At 38.3% G+C, this 22348-nt stretch overlaps 1 protein-coding gene across 3 annotated transcripts in view; it reads right to left on the reverse strand.

Moving 5' to 3' along the window:
* The window catches only part of Dennd4c (DENN domain containing 4C), a 97823-nt gene that overhangs the window by 28894 nt on the left and 46581 nt on the right, over window positions 1-22348 (reverse strand). For all 3 annotated transcript variants that reach the window (XM_038335562.2, XM_038335561.2, XM_038335560.2), the window contains exons 10-19: window positions 21816-21991; window positions 18973-19073; window positions 17790-18008; window positions 11857-12002; window positions 10190-10225; window positions 9968-10098; window positions 7758-7890; window positions 4275-4481; window positions 1478-1606; window positions 33-177 (exon numbers count right to left, since the gene is read on the reverse strand). In XM_038335562.2, the coding sequence (XP_038191490.1) occupies window positions 33-177; window positions 1478-1606; window positions 4275-4481; window positions 7758-7890; window positions 9968-10098; window positions 10190-10225; window positions 11857-12002; window positions 17790-18008; window positions 18973-19073; window positions 21816-21991 (1423 nt within the window). The remainder of the gene's footprint in view (window positions 1-32; window positions 178-1477; window positions 1607-4274; window positions 4482-7757; window positions 7891-9967; window positions 10099-10189; window positions 10226-11856; window positions 12003-17789; window positions 18009-18972; window positions 19074-21815; window positions 21992-22348) is intronic.

The raw sequence follows: 22348 nt of genomic DNA on the forward strand, positions 1-22348 counted from the left end.
GTTAAAAACATCTTTCCAATCACATGTGTTACCTGATATTGAAAAGACCTGTGATTTTTGCCCAGTCTTTTTAAGTGGCTGCCTAAATTGGGCCAAACCATGTACAACATTCCGTACTTTTGTCCATAAGAAAATACCACTGCGAGTACTGCTGGGCCATGGGCTCTCCAAAACTACCTAAAGGTAAAAGAAAAGTTAAAATTAAAAAAAAAGTTATTTAGGGCCAGTGACCTGCCACAGTGGGCACAAGCATACTCTATACATGCCTCATGCCTGATACCCCAGATTCCTAAGTCGGAGAAAAGAACCAAAAGTTGTCTTCTGACCACCACACAAATAAATATTAAAAATTTAAAATAAATTAAATTTTTTTTAAATTAAGCTTAAGAGAAGGACTATGTGGAGAAAAGAGAATGTTGTACCATGGGAGTATCAATTAGTGAACCTAGAAAGGAAAACAATATGAGAGTTCCTTAAAAGCTAAAAACTGGCCAAGTGGTGGTGGTGCATGCCTTTAATTCCAGCACTTGAGAGGCAGAGGCAGGCAGATCTCCGTGAGTGTGAGGCCAGCCTGGTCTACAAGAGCTAGTTCCAGGACAGGCTCCAAAGCAACACAAAGAAACCTGTCTTGAAAAATACCAAACCAAACCAAACAACAACAACAAAAACCCCTTAAGCTACTGAGTATATATCCACAGGAAGTGAAATCAGTATTTCACATAGGCAGCTGTTCACTGTAGCCAAGAAATGGAACCAACCTAATGTCCAGGAATGGATAAAGAGAATGTGGCATATATATGCAATTAAACACTAAGCTTAAAAAAAAAAATAGAGAAAAGAAAAAAAAAACTAAACCTTTTCACAATAACCCAGAGAAACCCTGAGGAGATTATGTTAGGTAAAACAGGATCTTGCCTTTCACACAGAATCAAAGAGGTGAACTGGGAAGTAGTGATACACACGGGGCAGGGGTGGGGAGCAGTAAAGAGATACTGGGCTACGGTTAGACAGGAGGGATAAATTTAAGAGACCTATTGTCAACATGGCAACAATAGTTAGTAACGTATTCATTTTGAAAGTTGGCAAGAATAGATTTTAAGTGTTCTCATCACAAAAATTAGTAAATGAGATTATAAACGTTAATTAGCTTGAAGACATTCCAAAATATATACACATTTCAAAACATATTATTTACAATTTATACAATTTCTGTTGATGACGATGGGAGAATAACCTCTTCTTAAGTTTAACAAATAATAATAAGCACAGCTTCCTAGGCCTGGATGTAGGGGGGAGGGCCTTGGACTTCCCACAGGGCAGGGTTCCCTGCCCTCTCTTAAGCAGGAAGGGGGAGGCAGTAGGGGGAGTGGGAGGGCAGGAGGGGAATGGGGGGGGGGAGTGTAAATTTTTGAATGGAAAAATAAAAATTAAAAAATAAATAAAATATAGTGCCCTGCCTAGCATTACTACAACTTACCTTATTATAATAGCCATAAGTAATAGCATTTGGTTTTATTCTAGCAGTTTTCATTTCGAATAAGACTCTCACTGCTAACACAGGGTGAACCCAAAGTCCACAGAGCTGCATCACTACTCGGTAGCACACCTACAAGAGGGCAGCAAAGCAATAGTCATTAGCATTATCTGTTTACCTAGGACTCACAGAGAATTTAAAGACACTATGTAACCAGGTGTGGTGGTTATGTGGGAGGCAGAGGCATAAGAATCAGGAGTTCAGGGCCATTCTCCCATAAATAGGGACTTCCAGGATAGCCTGGGTTCCAAAATACTCCTGTCTTAGAAAACAAATAAACAAATAAATAAAATAACAAATCATATTTAACCTAATAGATAATAATTAACAGTATTAACTATTTCAGGCACATCTCATCTGTTGGAGAAAATAAATCTATGAAGAAAATTACTATTCTCCATAATGTAAAAAATAAATTCATTTCTAAAACCAAATATATGGTTAAAATATCTTTTGCCCCAATCAATGTGCTTTACATTCTATGCTAAAGGAACAGGAGCTTCAGGATGGCTGTTTGGCAGGCGGGATTTATAAACTAATGTCAAAAGACTGACAGAGGCATAGGAAAGGATTTCAGTAACAGAACCTGTGGCCAGCTCTGTGAGACTTCTAGGTTCAATCCCTAGGGGGACACCAAGAAGAGTAAAGGAAAGGAGGCAGAAGGGAAGAAGATTAAACACAGTGTAACATTATCACAAAGATGTTTTTTACTCTAAATTCCACCTGGTTTGAGTGTCATTTATAACTATAGTAACAACAAAATCACTTCCAGGACAGGCACAGTAGCTCACACCTTTAATCCCAGTACTCCGGAGGTAGGAGCAGAGGTGCAGATCTCTGAATACAAGGCTAACCTGATCTGCATAATGAGATTCAGGTCAACCAGGGCTGCATGGTGAAACACTATCTTTAAAAAAAAAAAAAAAAAAAAAAAGGCCAGGCGGTGGTGGCACACACCTTGAAGCCTAACATTTGAGTTTGAGGTCAGCCTGTTCTACAGAGTGAGTTCCAGGACAGCCAGAGTTACACAGAGAAAACCTGTCTTTAAAAAAACAAAACAAAAAAAAAAAAACAAAAAAAAAGAAAGGAAAAAAAAACCTTTCAAAGTAGAGAACAGAGAGAAAAGCTAAGTAAGTGCCCTGGTTTCTTCAAGTTGCAGCTGGATGATATAAATGTCTCTTAAGGTGGCTCTGAGGCTTGAGAGAGAAAGAGACTACATAAAGACATCCAGTACATCATTTACTGAATGGTGACTATATAAGCCAGGCATGATCTGTCTATCAACTGGTTTAGCCTTAAGTCAACCTTATGAGGAAGTTGTCCAGAGGCAATGACTGTCATAACCTATGAAGGTTATTATTACTGGCCTCTAGTGTGTAGGAGCCAGCAATGCTGCTAAACATCCTGCTGTATACAGGACACACACACACACCCCACCACCACCACCAATAATTTTGTACATTAAAAGTCAACAGTGTCGCTAGGCAGAGGTGGTGCACATCTTTAATTCCAGCACTCAGGAGGCAGACACAGGTGGATTTCTGTGAGTTTTAAGCTAGCCTGGGCTACAAAGCGAGTTCCAAAACAGGCTCCAAAGCTACAGAGAAACACTGTCTCAAAAAAAGAGTCAACAGAACCAATGTTGAAAATGAGTCACTACAGTTTCAGATGAATAATCCAAAAGAGTTTAATGTGACTTACCTACCAAGAACCACTTGCAAGTCTTTTACTTCTGCTCCCTAACAAAATTGTATTAAGAACAAAAAGAATTCACTATTAAATTCTGTGTAAGAGCAAATAATGTGACCTAAGTATGGACATCCTTGCTTCATTCAAATTGATAGTTTTTGATTGCTTTAATATGAGACAGCATCTCACAAAGTAGTAACCCAAGCTGGTCTTCAAAGGGTGACCCTCCTGTCTCAAGGCTCTCAGGTGCCGAGATACATGTACCACCACTCCTAGGCAAGGCAGCAATTTTGTTGTTGTTTTGTTGTTTAGGGTTTATTTATTTTAAACAGGGTCTCACTATGTAGCTTTGGTTAACTTTGAACTTACAATGTAGATCAAGCTGGCCAAGTGCTGGGATTAAAGGTATGTATATTATCACACCTGGCCAAAACAGTAACTTTTAATAAATATTCTGAACAAACAATATGAAAAAACACCATGAAACAGAATGGCAGTTTTATCATAACTGCTTCATGAAAATGATTGGGCATGTCTTAAAATGACTAAGAGCTAATTTTTTCTTTGTTTTCTCATTTTCCAAGTCAGGGTTTCTCTGTGTAACAGTCCTGGCTGGCCTGGAACTTACTCTGCAGACCAGGCTGGCTTGGAACTCACAGAGATCCATCTGCTTCTGCCTCCCAAGTGCTGGGATTAAAAGTGTGTGTCACCATGCCTGGCTGACTAAGAGCTAAATTAACTAACTTTCCTACCTTCCTTTTTGTTTTTTATTTTTAAGATTAAATATTGTTCCGTAGTCCAGGATATGCCAGCCTGAGAGCTGGGACAATCTCTTGCCTCAGCCTCACAGGTGCTAGGATTATAATCGTGTATCACCATAACTGGCAGACTCAAACACTTAAAATTACAAAACAACATGTATCAGCATGGGAGAGGAATATATCACACTTGCCAAGCACAAGCAAGGCCCTCAATTCATCCACTACATTGCAAAAAAAAAAAAAAAAAAGAAAAAAAAGAAAAAAGGTATCATAGCTTGTCTTGTACTTGCCTCATCCAGTGGATCCACATCTGTCTTCCTCATCTTAATAAGCACATCGTATGCCTGCTGGAGCGCTCTGACCTTAGGGTGAGAAACTCTAACATAGGCAGGGAGACAGATAAACCACAAGCTGTAACAGTGACTGAAAAGACACTTGGCCCATTGTGGTGGATTCATATAACATCTCTTCGCCAACTTATGAGCTGTTTTTATCTCCTATAAAGAGAATAAATATCACTGTATTCATCAAAACCCATTATATGAATGAAGAAGAAAAAAAGGGAAAATTTGAATGTAAACTTAAGATTTTAAAAATGAAGCATTTTATAGTTTTAGTTCTGTACCACATGATTCCATGAACTTTGGTTTATAGCCCAGCTTCTTAAACTGAGGACATAACCTTAAATGGGAGTTGTGGAAGTAAATCTGAGAGAAATGAAAACCATGGCAATGGTAAACTGTCTGGGTACACAATGACCAAAGAGTAATTCAAAATCAGATGTATAAAGATTCCATGTCTCCATCATGTGTCTGCACCAGACATGCCATCATATCAAAAATGCCAATAGGTGTGTCTAAAATGCCTTTACTGTTTATTCAGTACAGTTTAATGTTAGGAATCTAGTATTTTTATAACACATGTAGTTCCTTGCTCTTATAAAAACACAATGGCCCAATTGCAGAAAGAAAAAAAAAACTTACTATTTCCCTATCACAATTCCTCAGTATGTAAACATCAAGCAAGGATTTTTTTTTGGCCACATGTTCATATTTGTATGTGTGCACATGTCTGTGAAGGCCAGAGGTCAACCTCCGGTATCACTTCTCATGTATTATCCACCCTGCTTTTTATTTTTTGGTATGTTTTCCCATTAGCCTAGGCCTCTCTGATTAGACAAGAATGGCTGACCAGCAAGCTCCAGGGATTCTCTTGTCTTTACCTCCCCAGTAATGAGATTACAAGTGTGCACCACCCATCTGGTTCTTTATGTGGGCTCTGAGGCCAGAACTCGGGTCCTCATGCTTGTAGACTGAGCACGTCACCGACTGGGCTACATCCAGTTTTACTTTTGGACTGTACTGCATCAGAATGTTTTACTTTTTAAAAACTGTTGTATGGGCTGCTGATCTGAGTTTTATTTAAAAACAAAAAGTCACTGCTTGACTTGGCTTAGGATTAGGACAGAATTTCCAATAACTTTTAGACTGGTCCTAAACATACTTTTGTTATTTTGTACTATATATTTTATGCATTTTCAGCACTAAAGTATAAAATCAAAGTACTGATCAACTTTGAAAAACATTGAACATGCTGTATATCCTGCAACATTAAATATTCTGTCTAGATTTGACTTTGCATGTAAAAATGAACAAGGACATCCGTCTCATTAGAATGCAAATTTGTTCTGGTTGCTAACATAAAGTAAAATTACATATATAATTATATAGGTTATGTTTAAAAATTTTATGCTGTCTGGAATCACATAAAAAATTCTCAGGTAAAAAGGGATCATAAGTGAAAAAAGTTTAAGAAACTTGAGTTTACAGTAACATTTTACACTATTCTACACTACCTGTTGGCAAGGATATGATATCCATTTTAACTCCTTATCTTCCTGCTTCCAAATGCTGGGATTACAGGCATAAACCATGGTGTCTGGTTCTATACTCCTAACTTTTTAGTGCACACTATGCGTGCATGTGTGTGTATGTGTGTAAAATGGACGTATGTATGTACATGGGCTATGCTCACATGCAGGGGTCAGAGAACAACGCTGTAGAACCATTCCTTCTTTCTGCCTTTAGATGGGCTATGGGACAAGCTCAGATCCTCAGGCTTGCACAGCAGGTACCTTCCTTTTCTCAGGACTCCTTGAGTCTGAAGCAATATTTTTCTTATTCTGCTCACTACTAACAATTAAGATGTCCTAGAGAATTTCTTGTCGGATTTCCACTTAATTCTCCCTTCTGAGTTTATTGTCTACATTGATTCTCTCATGGAGTAGGTTTAAAAACAACTGGTCCAAGGCTAGACACTGTGGTTTATACCTGTAGTCCCAATACTCAGGAGGCTGAGGCAGAAAAACTGTCATAATTTTAACTTATTCTGAAAAACCTCAAAATGTCAGTGTATAAAGGACATTATTTTAATGCATCTCATCATAGCTTAATCCCTTATTTCTATACCAGATGCTGCAGTAAAGTAAGATATCTATCTACGCTGTCCTGTGTTTAACTCCCCTTTATGTATATTTGCTGTACTGTACATAAAACACAAAGGAAATACAAATCAAGGCTACAGTGAAGTATCACTTCATATTCACCAGATGGCAGTAATTGTTAAAAGGCAGATAAGAACTAAAAATGGAACAGTAATATCAGAACCCTTGAACAATGTTAATGGAAATGTAAAATACTGTAGTCATTCTGGAAAACAGCTTAGCATTTCCTCAAAAGATTCAACAGAGAATTATCATTTAATAAATATAGCAGCTCTACTATTAGACTAGAAAGACAGGAAAACAAACATCAACTTGGTAACCGCATACATATGCTTACATCAACATTATTCTCAGTAGCCAACAATAAGAACTGTTGCATGCATATGAACAGATAAACTACTATATGCATGCAATGGAATATTATTCAGTCAAAATGAAACACTAATGCATGCTGGAGAATGAAAAGATGATACTAAGTTAAAGAAGACCATCACAACGTAATACTGCATTATTCTACTTTATGAAATGCCTAGAATAAATAAATTGCACCTGTAGGAGCAGAAAACAGACTAATGGTTACAGAGGGTTTTAGGAGACAGGTTGTAGTGGCTAATGGCTAAAGGATGTGGGCTTTTCTTCTGGAGTTATGCGTTATTTGCATCTCTAAAATTAACTGATGTGGTGGTTGCACAACCTTGAGTCCCAGAGTGGAAGAGAAGCTACTGAATTATATATACCCTTTAAGTGGGTAAACTGTGAGGTATATGGATTATATCACAATAAAGGTGTGTGTGGCCAGGAACTCAGAGATCTGCCTGTCTCTGCCTCCTAGAACTGGGATTAAAGGCGTGTGCCACCACTGCCAGGCTGTTATATACCTTCCATTTTATTTCTTTTAATTTTTGAGACAGGGTCTCACTATGTACTGCTGGCTGGCCTGGAACTCACTGTATAGACCAGGCTGACCTCAAACTCATAGTGACCCTCCAGTCTTTGCTTCCTGAGTGCTGGGATTCAAAGTGTGTGCCACCATGTCCAGAAAAGTTATATTGTTTTCTTAAGTCAAGTTTGGTTCCCAAGACTACTCTTAAATATAAATGAGTGCTTTAACTTCAGCTTTAATTTCAAGTAGAATACAAGAAATAGAGTTTAACTCATGACAGCCACAGGGGGCCTTCCAAGGGCTGCTGAGGATTCTATACCACAAGCTGCATGTCACATACACGTTTTACATTTTCACTGAACAAGGGGTGGGTAAGGAGGATCTGACCTGTTTGGTTCTTTTAGCCATAAGAGCAGGACTGTTTGTAATGCTGCTCCCAGGAGGATGTCTACTGAAGCACAGTTTCAGCTCCTGTGGGCTGTCAAAAAGCTTACGATCCAATATTGGAAAGCACGTGTAACTAAAATAAAAATCAAAAACAGAACTGCTGATTTAAAATCCACCAATTTCTTCAACTACTCAGTATTCGGGTAAGATTTTCTAAACCTCAAATATCCAATAATATTCTTGAAAACTCCTTACAATTTGTTTCAAAATATGAGAAACGACAGCTAGAAGCTCAAAATGTTCTATATGGAACTCTAGCTGCTCCCACCTGTTTGTTATTTTCAACCAATTCCTGAAAGAAAATATCTCTGACTTCTTACTTAAAAAGAGAAATTCATAACTCTTTACATAAAATCCATATGCTCAAGTTTAATTATATTTGAAATACCAGCTAGTTTATTTTATAATCAAGGTTGTCTTTAAGACATTAGTTTATGTCAGTATTTTAAAAATTAGTCTTTTTATTTTTTATTATGATTTAACCAGTTCTTTACACTGCTGGATATTATTCAGTTATTTTAGAATATCATCAATTAATTTCCTTTGTATGTGTATCTTTGTTAATACTTTTGCTTAATTCCTTAAATGAATACTAAATTGAATCAGTGTTTCTCAAGAGAACTGGACTTATTTGTCCAATTCTGTCCACCCCCAATTCATCCAATTCATTTCCCCTCTACCTTCTCACTCCCAGGCCCCAAATAAGGGTTTTTAATGTGTTTCCCTGGCTGCTATGGAACTCACAGTGTAAACCAGGCTGGCCTCAAACTCACAGAGATCTGCCTGCCTCTGCATCCTGAGTGCTGGGGTTAAAGGTGTGCGCCACCACGCCAGGAAAAAATGAACTTATTCTAATCACTAGCAGATGTCATCAAAATGGGTATACTAACAAATACTCCAGCAGCGCAGCTCAGCCTCCAGTGGGTAAGTTAAAATGCTTCCGTTCAACACTATGGTGTGCAGTTTTCTGAATGCTAGAAAAGCTAAGTGGTTTTGGGTTTTTTTTTGTTTGTTTTTTGTTTTTTCTTGTATGACTGAATCTCTTTGGAAACTGTTTGATTTACTTTGGCAAATTTTCTTCTAGGAAAGATTGCCTTTCCCTACTTGATTGTGTCTTATGTGTCAGAACTAAAAGCCTCAACCACACAAATCAAAATAAAAATGAATTTTTTTTTAGCATCAAATGAAAGTAGCATTTGATTAAGACACTCAATTATAGGTATAACTCAGTCTCACTTAGCCCTACTGAGATTACAGTCTATTTACAAGGGTCCCTGACTTTTCTTTAGAGAATTATTATAGAATATAGCCTCAAACAAACAAAAAAAAACATGTCTACAAAGATACAAAGAACTATGAACAAATCCACAAGAAACAAGGTAAATTCATTACAGTAACTACATACAAATGTGGTCATTAAAATCATAAAGCAGGAAAAAATTTGATAGCACAGAATAATGTTCAGACCTGTCACTAAAGGCAAACAGGCTACAAAGAAAATGAATTCATCTTTACAATATATACACATACCTAAAGTTAATAATAAAAGAAAGATTATTACAAAAACCACATTAGATTTCTCATTTCATTTAAGTTTATTAAACTATGTACCATGATGATTATAAAATGAAAACAAATTCATTGTTAATTTCTGAAAAGATTCACACCTAAATCCTATCTGTTAGGTTTTCTTTAAACACAGAATGATCCCTAGCCCTCTACTTTCATGTTTTATCTCACTACCTCAAAAATTTTACAGGTTTAAAACTAAAGTTAGTAGAGGAATCTCAAAAACAAAACAAACAAACAAAGAAAAAAAACCCAGACCAAACAAAAAACCCAAACTAAATCAAAACTTTTTCTTCAGAAACTCTAAAGACTAAAATACGGTGAAACACTTAAGTGAATGATATTAACGTCTGACTTCCCTTCCGAGAGGACACTCGTCCGAGGCTGTAATGCCTGGTGGCAACCCTTCCGAGAGGACACTCGTCCGATGCTGTAATGCCTGGTGGCAACTCCATAGAATGTTCAGAGTATCCACATAGAAATTACCTACACACATTACTAAAATGTGCATCTCTTAGTAATGGCAAAAACTAAAATTAACTACCTAAACTATGTCCAAGTAGCTCTTAAGTTCATGCTACCTGTATTGAGGTGACAAGTGACTTCCATCATCAGGAGGTGGCTCGGGGGGCATTATAAATACAGTGTGTTCACTTTTCTGTGAATCATCTAGCTCTATCAATCTGGTGTCTTCTGCTGAATCCAAATCAACCTGAAAATAAGTATGTTCTCCAATTAATGTGCATATAAGCAATATTTAATTCTGAAACTTGACATTTCAATATAAGGAAAAAAAATCATACCTTGTCTGTTTTCTCTACACCTTTATCTGGAAACAACTGAAAGAGGAAAAGAAAAATTCTTAGTGAAAACCTCTAATGAATTCAATAGTTTTTTAAAATGTTTAATCCTGATTAAAAAAGAAGAAGAAGAAATAATTCAGGGCTGAAGAAATGGTTCACTTGTTAGGAATACTCAATTAAAAAAAAAAAAGACACTCGGCTGGAGCAGGGATTCAATGGTTAAGAGCACTGGTTAGACAAGCACAAAGACCTGAGTTCGGATCCCAGCACCCATATAAGAAGCAGGGCAACTACACACGTCTGTTACTCCAGTGTAGTGGGGGAGGAGGATAGCAGAGACAAGACTGCTGGGGCTTGTGGCAACCAGCCCAGCACCAGGTTCAGTGAGGGACCCTATGTCAAAGAAGCATGGTAGAGTGGTACAGGAGGACACCCAACATCCCTATCTGGCCTCTGCACATGTGCACCACCACATGTGTGCATACAACTGACACATACAAACATAAGCCGTTTTTTCAATATCAGGGGTACACAAAGACATTTCAGAATGTATTTTACGACCCATATGCTTAGTACACAGAACTTCTTGTATAGTGTAGTGTAGGCTGGCTCTGAACTTTCCATCTTCCTTCCTTAGCCTCTAGCAGAGGGACTGCAGGTATGTGTCATCATTGACTTTAATAGATTATTCCACAAATAAACCTTAGCAAACATGGTTTCTAAGGCATATGAGTCACTGAAGGTCAATAAAAATTAAAACATAATATTCAACTATTCATGGATACAATCTCAAATCTTATATGATTTGTATAAACATAAGCTCCTAAATCTATTTAGAAAAACTGTGAAATCACTTGGAATATGGAGGTAGGAAGATACGGAGTTCAAGTCACTCTTAGTTATGCAGTAAATTCAAAGCTAATCCAGTCACAGAGACTGGCTCAAAAGAAACCTTGAACAATAACAAAAAAGCCCTACAGATATTAGCAAGTGTTCAGAAAGACAGTAAAGAAGACATAGTGCACCATTGTGCATGAATCCACAGCGATAAAACTTATCACTTCCTGTTCATTTAGCTAAAACTAAATGTTTTAGCTGTTGTGGACCTGTTCTTTACACTGTGTGAAGATGTGATAGGTTTAATAAAAAGCTAAATGGACAATAGCTAGGAATGAGATACAGGCAGGACTTCTGGACAGAGAGAGCTTTGGGAAGAAGAAAGGCAGAATTGCCAGCCAGTCACAGAGTGAACAGACATTCGGGAGGAGAGGTAAAGCCATGAGTCACTTGGCAACATATAAATGAATAGAAATGGGCTAATTTAAGTTATAGGAGCTAGGGGACAAGCCTAAGCTATAGGCCAAGCTTTCATAATTAGTAAGTCTCTGTGTCATTTTTCATGAGCTGGTGGCCCAAAGAAAAATTCATCTATAATAAACAAAAAAACCCAGCAAGACTTAGAAAGGTGAGGATACATTCTTAACACTGAACAAGCTCAAAGAGAAAAGTAAATCAAGTATAGTAGCAAGTAGACACCACAGAGGAAAGTTGTTACACATAACACACATATATCTGTCTTCATCAGATTACTTTGAGCTAAAAACCCCAATTATTATAAAGTTAAACCAAAGTGGTTTTTCTTAAAGTTAGCATATTAAAAAAATTACCTTCTCAATGCAATCATCAAAAAATGCTAATCCAGTATCTTTATCACTTACAAAACTGCATTCTTCAATGAAACGAATAAAGATCTGAGTTTTAGATAAAAGGGTATAGAATTTTGTATAGGCACGATCCCGACTTTTTAAAAAACCTGAAAAAACAGAATTGTAACAAATTTTAAAGAGGAATCAATATATCAAATACTACTTTATACTCATCTATATTATATTCCATTTATACACATCCACGTTTATGAAAATTTCTAATAATCATGTAAAGCTCTTCCTGCCTGATCCAACTATGAAGACCATTGATACTAATCTCACTGAATTATGAATCTTCTAAGGAACCTCAGTCCCATGTCCTCATTCTCAGATGGGTGTGGTGGGGCATGCCTTTGAGTCCCAGCACTCCTGAAGCAAAGGCAGGGGGGATCTCTGAATTCTGAGTTCAGGTCTACAGAGCAAGTTCCTAGACAGTCAGATCTCCAGAGAGAAACCTTATCTCTAAAACAAAACAAAACAAAACAAACAAAAATTCCTCTCTGAGACTCTACAACCCTTAAACCAAGGGTTAATATACATTTAAAGGGTCAGTTGTCTTCCTCTGCCATCAGACCATCTTTCTGCATATGATGAAAATTTCTGTGCAGTTACAGTCCACCCACCACTGGCTAGTAGTCCACTGTTTTAATGAAGTCAGGGGCCTCTCCTTCTTTCAATGACTGAAGATCAGGGGGTCTTATCAAAGTCTCTTTATTCCTAACATCCTCATTCATCATCACTACTGTGGTCTGGACACCAAGTCTCACATGTAATGTCTCATGTTTTGAGGCCTAGTCCACAGCTGGTGGCATTACTGAGAGGTGACCAGACCATTCCCCAATGGGTTAACCCATGTAGTTTACAGTAAACAATATGTTAGCAGGTAGGCCCACTGGAGGAAGCAGGTGACTGGGGCAGTTCCTGCCTCCCTCTCCCATGCTCTCTGATGGTCAAGAGCATAGCTTTCCTCAGCTGTGCTCTTCTGCTGCAGTTATGCCGTAGCAGAAGCCTATGTGTTGTTTTTTTCTGAGGTACGTGGTCACAGTGATGAACAGGTAACTAACACGCACAAACCACAAAATATTCGGGGCTCTACATACCATGGTTCTCAGTGATCCCATTTTTTAATTTCAATTTTCCATTTCTTCACAGTCATTATACTCATCAAACTTTCCTTCCTGGTTTTCAATATTATTACTAAACCTCTAATTTCCACAACACTCAGCACACAGTTATCTGTTAGGTTTACTTTTTTAAAAATTAAATTACTACTTACTACGAGTCTTTTGTTTGGTTTTGGTGAGGATGAGGGTGGCAAATAAAGAAGGTGAGAAAATTGGCTGAAAACTGAAATCACCAATGTACCAATTTTTCTAAAAAGTTTTTATGATGTGTTTATTTGAAGTGTGTGTGTGTGTGTGTGTGTATGTGTGCGCGCGCGCGCACCATTTGTGGAGGCATCCTAGGAGTCCTTAAGAAGGTGCTCTATCTCCCGGAACTGGAATTCTCTAACATGGGTGCTGGAAACCAAACTCAAAGGTTTTCTACAAAAGCAGTTTGTTCTCTTAACTACTAAACATCTCTGTTTTTGAAACAGGGTCTCACTATGCAGCACTGGCTGCCCTTGAACTGACAGATTTGCTTTCCTCTACCTCTTTAATGCTGGAATTAAAGGTGAGCACTACGAAACCCAGCCAATTTATTCTTTTTTTTTTTTAAAGATTTATTTATTATGTATACAACATTCTGCCTCCATGTATGCCCGCACGCCAGAGGAGGGCGTAGGACCTCTGGAAGAGCAGCCAGTGCTCTTAACCTCTGAGCCATCTCTCCAGCCCCAGCCAATTTATTCTTAAAGACTAAAATTTTATTGCCCAATCATACTACAAAAGCATTTGTTCGACTATGTTCATAGCAGCATTATTTGTAATAGCCAGAACCTGGAAACAACCTAGATGCCCCTCAATGGAAGAATGGATAAAGAAAGTGTGGAATTTATACACATTAGAGTACTACTCAGAGTTAAAAAACAATGACATCTTGAATTTTGCATGCAAATGGATGGGAATAGTAAACACTATCCTGAGTGAGGTAACCCAGACCCAAAAAGATGAATATGGTATGTACTCACTCATAAGTGGATTCTAGCCATAAATAAAGGACATTGAGCCTATAATTCGTGATCCTAGAGAAGCTAAATAAGAAGGTAAACCCAAAGAAAAATGTATAGTTATCCTCCTGGATATTGGAAGTAGACAAGATTGCCAGGCAAAAATTGGGAGCTTGGGGTGGGAGTGGGGTGGGGGTAAGGGGAGATGGGGAGAGAGAAGTGAGAAGGGAAGGATGGGGAGAGCTTGGGGGAATAGGATGGCTGGGATGGAGGAAGGGTGGATACAGGAGCAGGGAAGTATATATTTCAATTAAGGGAGCCATTTTAGGGTTGGTAAGAGTCTGGACTCTAGAGGGGTTCCCAGGTGTCCAAGGAGATATCCCCAGCTAGTTCCTTGGACAGCTGAGGAAAGGGAGCCTGAAATGGCCCTATACTATACCCATACTGATGAATATCTTGCATATCACCATAGAACCTTCATCTGGCGATGGATGGAGATAGAGACAAAGCCCCACACTGGAGCACTGGACTGAGCACCCAAGGTCCAAATGAGGAGCAGAAGGAGGGAGAACATGAGCAAGGAAGTCAGGACCGCGAGGGGTGCGCTCACCCACTGAGATGGTGGAGCTGATCTAATGGGAGCTCACCAAGGCCAGCTGGACTGGGACTGATGGAGCATGTGATCAAACCGGACTTTCTGAACATGGCTGACAAGAAGGGCTGACTGAGAAGCCAAGGACAATGGCACTGGGTTTTGATTCTACTCCATGTACTGGCTTTGTGGGATCCTAGTCTGTTTGGATGCTCACCTTCCTAGACCTGGATGGAGGGGGGAGGACCTTGGACTTTCCACAGGGCAGGGAACCCTGACTGCTCTTTGGACTGGAGAAGGAGGGGAAGGGGAGGTGGGAGGAAGGGAGGAGGTGGAAATTTTTAATAAAATTTTTAATAAAAAAAGATTGAAATTTTAACTATCTTAAATAATCCTCCATAATCTAACAGTATTTAAAATGTCACTTTTTCTGTGCCTTTCTTTTTTTGATGCCTTAGGGCATTTGGCATGCTGTATTACTCATTCATCCCCACCCTCTTGAAGTACTTAACAACAAATAAATTATTAAATAAAATATAAGCAAATTATGGGGGAAGTGGGGAGAGAGGGAAGAGAAGGAAAGGGGGAAAGGAAAAAAGAACGGAGAGGAAAAAGAGACAGAGGGAAAGGGGAAAGGGGAAAGGGGAAAGGGGGAAGGGTGAGAAGGAGTAAGGAGAGATTAGAACAGGCCATATTTTTAAATCTTTAATAATCAAGATCCATACGTTTGTTCTAGTAACTAACACGGTAACACACCACCTTAAATGCAACTTATGAAACTGCAATGCCAATTATAACAGACACACTGCATTTCAAAGACAAGATGGAAATAAAGAATGTTAGGCTGTTTCACTAATAATTTAAAATATTTGATTATCTGTTGAAATGCTACTGTTTTGGACAGACTGGAGGAAATGTAGTTATAATTACTTTTTCTTAGTTGTTACACTCTCATTGTGGCTACTAGAAATTTAACACTACACTGTAGCTCAAATGGTATTTCTACTAGGCAGAGTGGCTCTTGATACAATTAAAATAGCTGGAAATGTTGAATAACAACACAATGATATAGCAGTTCATACATGTAAATCTAGGAAATTCTAAAGGTACCAACAGTTATAGAAGAAATGATAGCCTGTTTGCATTGCACATTAAATGAAATGGAGTGGAAGGAAATAGATGGGGCAGACAAAATTACTGAACTTAAGTAACACCTATGTGAAGGTATTGTATGAATCTAACAGAGTCACTGTATCTGGGGCAAACATTAGAATAAGTAGCTTTCACTGTATCTGGGGTAAACATCAGGATGAATAGTTGTTTTCTAGAAGTACTTTGACCTGAAGAATTGTGGGAAACAGTGATCATTTTCTATGATTTGTAGAATTGTTTTTCTGAGGGGGTGTTAGAGGCTTCGCATGACTTTGGTCATAACATGTTCCTGGTGCACCTGAAGGTCTTGGATTATTGCCCTACTGCAAACTATATACAATAAGAACTGAAGTAGCAGGGCATGATGCTTTCCCTTACAGAAACATATAGATTATATTAGGGGCTTTGGTATGAGGGAATAATTTACCCAAAAAACAACTTTGTGTGACAATCAATCAATATGCTGTGTACGGCTGCTCGATGTTCAGTCTATCAGAGCTGAACCTTCTGCTGCCACACAGGCCTGAACATTTCATCTGATAGTGACCTCTTTCTTCAACCCACCCACACGACACAGAACACCCATACACATATACATTTTGTTTGCATAAAAAGTTAAGCTAAAGCAATTCCTAACGATTCTTCACTTATTATGCCTGCAGGAAAGATCTCTAACCAAGTTAGCACTCTCATGAAGTCAACACTGTAATCAGTATTTGTAGTGCTTTGTTGTTTAACGTCTGCTTTCCCTAGAACAAAAATGCTGTGTTGTTTATATACAACCTCAGATCAAGGTCAGAAAGACAGGAGAGACTGTATTAGTTAATGGCCCACTACTGTCCATAGAAGTCAATATTCTATCACTTAAGGCTACCAGCAGCCTGAATATAATCTTAAATTTGATCTTCCATTTAATCTTTTAACATTTAATTTTCTGGGGGGTGGTATACAAGCATACTGTTACGAGATGGCCTAAAAAACAAACAAACAAAAAAGTGCTCATGTGCTAATGTCTTAACTCCTATTACTTCAAATATGACAATATTTGGAAACAAAGTCATTTAAAACAATTACAGATTTAAAATGGAGTCACCGGATGGACCTTGCTCTGATACTATTAGTGTCCTACGGAAGGAAATTTAGACACAAAGTGGTAATAAACAGCCATCTATAGGCCAAGAAGAGAGGCCTCAGAAGAAACCTTGATCTCAGCCTAGCTTCCAAACTATAAACCAGCCTCTAGCTGGGCAGTAAAGGTGCACTCCTTTAATTCCAGCACTTGGGAGGCAGATGTAGGTGGATCTCTATGAGTTCAAATCCAGCCTGGTCTACAGAGTGAGTTCCAGGACAGGCTCCAAAGCTATAGAGATACAGCTTCAAAAAAAAAAAAAAAAATTAATTAAATAAATATTAGTTATTTTTCATTTTATAATGAAGTCCTCCAAATTACTCACTTGAAGAATGCTTCCAGCTTGGCATGGTGGCGCACACCTTTAATTACAGCACTCAGGAGGTAGAGGCAGGCAGATCTTTTAAGTTTGAGACCAGCCTGTTTTATAGAGTGAGTTCTAGGACAGCCAGAGTCATACAGAGAAATCCTGTCTCAAAAACAAAAACAAAACAAAACAAAAAATACAATCACTAAGAAAATTATATGTTTCCTCCAGGAACAAAGTCACAGTTTTCAAAATGAATAAAACCTGGTGGCTTCAGTCTGTAAAATAACTGTTGAGGAGTCTTTTAAAGGCACAAACTGCAAAACTGAGAGAAGAAATAAAGACAAGTCTCAGATGTGTCTTCCTGAGATAACGGACTATTTGGGATTGTGAATCCACATAACACATTGGACTCTTCAAATTAAACACCCTCAGGTTATTTTTAAGAGAAACCAATGAGTATAAATTTTAAAAATTCTCTACTAACAGAGGTAGGTTACAGATTATGGAAATTCCTTACAGTTGAATATTAATTTCTAAGGATGTAGTACATCGTCTGAAATACCTTGGACTTCAATGAAGGCAAATGTGATCTGACACTTACCCTGTCGATCAAACAATGAATCCACAGCTGTGGCTTTATTTGAAGGAGCTTCTGTGATTGGTCTGAGATACGACCTATACCCTTTTAAAACAGATGCCATAAATCGCAAAAATGTCTCTTGGATTTCCATCTCGAGTTGTGTCATCTTTTTTTGCCAAGAGAAATCTGCTTCAATTGGAGTCATCTCAATCGCTGAACTTTCCTGAGTCTTTCGGTGAACTGACAACAGAAGTAGAAACAAAACAAGGCATTCATATATGATATCTATTTGTATAATGACTGAATGATAATAGGCAAAAGAAGGCCCACAACTTCCTTTTGCTTTCTTTTTTCTTTTCTTCTTCGAGATAGTCTTTCTGTATTTTAGCTATGTAACTCAGGCTGGCTTCACACTCAACATCTTGCTGCCTCACCCTCCCTAAGTGCTGGGGTAACTCAACTACACAACAAGCTGGAACCAGCCCATAAAAACATGAGATTCAGTATCAAAAAACCCTGAAGAAACAAACAACTAGGCTAGGGATATAGCTCAGACAGTAGAGTGCTTACCTAGCCCTGGGTCCACTCCCCAGAACTCCACAAACTGGCCCTGTACCTCATCTGCAGTCCTAACATTTGAGAGGTAGAGACAAAAGGATCAGGAGTTTGAAGTCACTTTTAGCTCTCAGAACAGAAGGTAACAAGGAGGACAGGGTACAGAGAAAATGAAAAAAAGAAGAAGAAAAAGAAAAACCCAACTAAACATTATCTGTTATGTAATAACTAATTAAGCAGCATACAATATTTAAATTAACAATTATCTTAATATTATCTTATCTTAGTCTCCCATTTATAATACTGTAGGGGAGAGGCAGAAACAAAATAATCACAAGTTCCAGGCCAACTTGGGCTAGGTCGCAAAGACACTGTCTCAAAACAGTGAAAAGGGACTAGAGAGATGGATGGGTCAGCGGTTAAGAATGCACACTGTTCTTACATGGACCCAACCACCCATGCTGGGAAGGCTTACATATCAAAGGAATCTGACACCCTATTCCAGGTTTCACAGGTACCCACCTGTGCAAGCACATGTTACATACATGTGTGCGCACACAAACACTATTAGAAATAAGATACTAAAAGTAAGAAAGAAAGAGAGACACCTGTGTTTGCAGCCAGTGTCCTACTCTCTCGTTGTACCCACCTGAGCAGAGCTGGGGATACAGCCTCTTTAAGGTCCCAAGCAGACTCTTGCATGGCTTTTTGGGAAGCTGTTTCCAGTTTATGTTCTTCTTTTCATCAGATCTATTAAACCAGAATTTTAAAAATCTGTTATTTATAATTCATTTGTACTAAACAAAATTCTATGTCAAAGTTAAAAGGGGCATTTTTCGCACTGAAGATGGCTGCCTCCATCTAAGCCTCAACAGCCTTTACCACCACAGTAAATGTACAACACTGACTTGAAATCTGACTTCCCAAGTTATGTTTAAATATTATATTTTAAGGGTTGAATTAACTGACTTGAGACATTAGCCTACTCATAGAACTCTAAAATACTATATGCCCAAACCAAGAGCTAGAATTTAACAAAGAAGTAAAGTACACTTAGTTCGTCACATTCCTCACAGAGGTGTAAGAAGAAATCAAACACATTATTTAACATACTCTATGACCATAAAAGCATTAAAAAAATAAAGATGCAGATAGAAGCTAAATAAAAACTAAAATTTCCAAAATTTTATACTTCGGAAACATAAGATACAGCAGAGACAATGGCTTTGGGGAACGCTCTTCTACAACTCAGCATGTATGTGCCAGGCTTTCTTTTAATGCTATAGCTTAGTCTTCAGTGAATGGAAACCTACAGAAACACCAAATTAAAAAGCTTCACCTGACCTCTAAGAGAGCATTGGATTTTAAAGGCTTCTGTTTTGATCACAACCAAGTAGGGTGTGAAAACTAAGACTCACTAGTGTTGGCTGAGCTTAGATCTCAATGGGAAGAAGATATTTCCTCTTCAATTATTACAGGTCCAACCAAGTATTACCAGCATGGTCCAAGAACCTCCAAGTAGAAATTAACTTCTAATACTCCCTGGGTGGTAATACCACCAGCACAGAGGCAAATATCGTGTTCTCCCTGCAAAGGTAATTGACTGAAGGCACTATAGCAATCCCATGCTCCAGGGACTGCCAGAAGACACCGACTTCAGCCGAGTATGATGGCAGCAGGGAGCAAAGCAAGGAGAATCGCCCCAGTTTAGTAAGGACAGCCTGCTCTACAGCAAGTTCCCGGCCGGCCAGGGACACAAAGAAAGAGCTTCCTTTTTTTGTTGTTGTTTTGTTTTGTTTTTTGAGACACGGTTTCTCTGTGTTAACAGTCCTGGCCATCCTGGAAGTTGTTTTGTAGACTAGGCTGGCCTCAAACTCACAGAGATCTGCCCGCCTTTGCCTACTGAGTGCTGAGTTTAAAGGTATGTGCCATTACCAACCTGTGCAAGATCTTTCTTATAAATAAGTAAATAAATAAGATGTCAAATCAACTATGAAATTGTCATGTGTTTAAAACTAACGGCATGTCACATTTAACTCTGATCAAGTATTTTTACTTGATGTAATCACATAGTACCTATAACGTTACCTTTTAAATGCCCAAATCCACAATGTCATGCCTATTTGGATTACTATTACCAGTTTGTAACCTGGTTCTAACATTTACTATCTATCTGGCTTTGGAAAAAAAGTCATTTTGAAAGTCCGTTACTCAAATATCTTCTAAAATGACAATGATAATATACCTAATGTACAGAAATTGCCACATGTTCCCATTCTATATTCTGTCTAATCCAAGGGACCATACCATCAACTATAAAACTCGTATTTTTATAGTTATAAGAGATATGAAGCACTGGGTGATGGTGGCGCATGCCTTTAATTCCAGCACTCAGGAGACAGAGACAGGCAGATCTCTATGAGTCTGAGGCCAGCCTGGTCTAGAGAGTGAGTTCCAGCAGGCTCCAAAGCTACACAAAGAAACCCTGTCTTGAAAAACCAAGAGTGAGAGAAAAAAAGGATGCTGGGCTGAATGTATGGCACATATCCATAACCCTAGCACGTGAGGAAGGCACAAAGATCAGTTCAAGAGCAGCACTGGCTACCACAGCTAGTTCAAATTCAAGGGCCAGTCTGAGATATGTGATACTTATACAAACAAACAAAATTTTAGAGCTACCTATGAGACCGAATGGTGGAGATCAGGCCTAACTCACACCAGATCCTGGATTCAGTTCCCAGGAAAGGAGGGAAGAAGTGTAGGAAATGAGGGAGGGAAGTGTAAATTCATGAAGTGATTCATTACTTCCAAGTTGTCTATAAATCTAGATATACACAATAATGAGCCACTGTAGCTATACAGTTTTAAAATACAGTAGTGTATCTATTTCAGCATATTTTAATTTAAATTTTTGTGGGGTTATTTGAGGCAATGTCTTACTCTGTAGTTAAGGCTGATCTGGATCTCATTATGTAGCCCAGGATAGTCTCCAACTCCTGGTGATCTTTTAATCTCCCAAGTGAGTTAACAAGCATAAGCTACCATACTTAGCTTTAGTATTATTTTCTAAGCAAATGTTTTCTTCCTTCCTTTCATACAACTATTCTTTCAGTTTACATGCAGGTATCTTCTCAAACAGATGCACTGCAGTGACCATGACGGCCTGGAGAGAAAGGGTCTCAAATAGCATAGGCTGGCTCCAAACAGACCATATAGTAGAGGGTCCATGAATTTCTGATCCTGCTGCCTCTGCCACTCAAGTGCAGAGATTACAAGGATATGCCACTGTAGCATGTATTCAGTACTAGAGAGGGAAAACAGGGCTTAAGAATGCTAAGCAAGCCCTTTTCAACCAAGCTACATCCCCAGCCCCCAATTTTTTTTATCTATACCATTTCCTGCCAATTCATCTTATTTCTAGATGTTTCTAAATAGCTCTAATTATATATGGTGGAAACTACACATGTGAGATAATAAAGATGGATCACTTACACATATATCATATTCGTATCCAAGTCAATGCAAACAACATCTTGTGGTGGGTCATGAAGATCAAAGTACCTTGAGTCCACTCCAACTATAAATGGTAAAGGTGCACTAAGCACTCCAGCCAGTGAAAGAGGACAAAGGGGAATATATGGGCACTGCCACTGAAATGGAAAGATCATCTAGGGGAAAAGTTTTTTAAAAATTAACCAAATTCAAATTTGCAATGACAATTACACAATTAACTATTATCAAAAGGGACCACTGAAAAGTAATAAATCTACGTTTTAATTTTAAATCTCATTCCAAAATAAAGTGGCTACAAATACTACTGAATTAAAATTCAAGAATAATAATGATCACGGCACACTTAAAATCCTAACCACTCTTTGCAAGTTAATTCTTCTGATACCTACACAAATCCCACATGCATATTTTATGGAGAACCAAAGCAAAGAGACAAAACTGCCTCCCAAATCATACAACAAACTTATGTTTTTATAAACTTAGGCATTTTACCCACTAATGAGCTCTGACCA

The sequence above is a fragment of the Arvicola amphibius genome, chromosome 6 (assembly GCF_903992535.2).
Source record: "Arvicola amphibius chromosome 6, mArvAmp1.2, whole genome shotgun sequence".
Taxonomy (NCBI): domain Eukaryota; kingdom Metazoa; phylum Chordata; class Mammalia; order Rodentia; family Cricetidae; genus Arvicola; species Arvicola amphibius.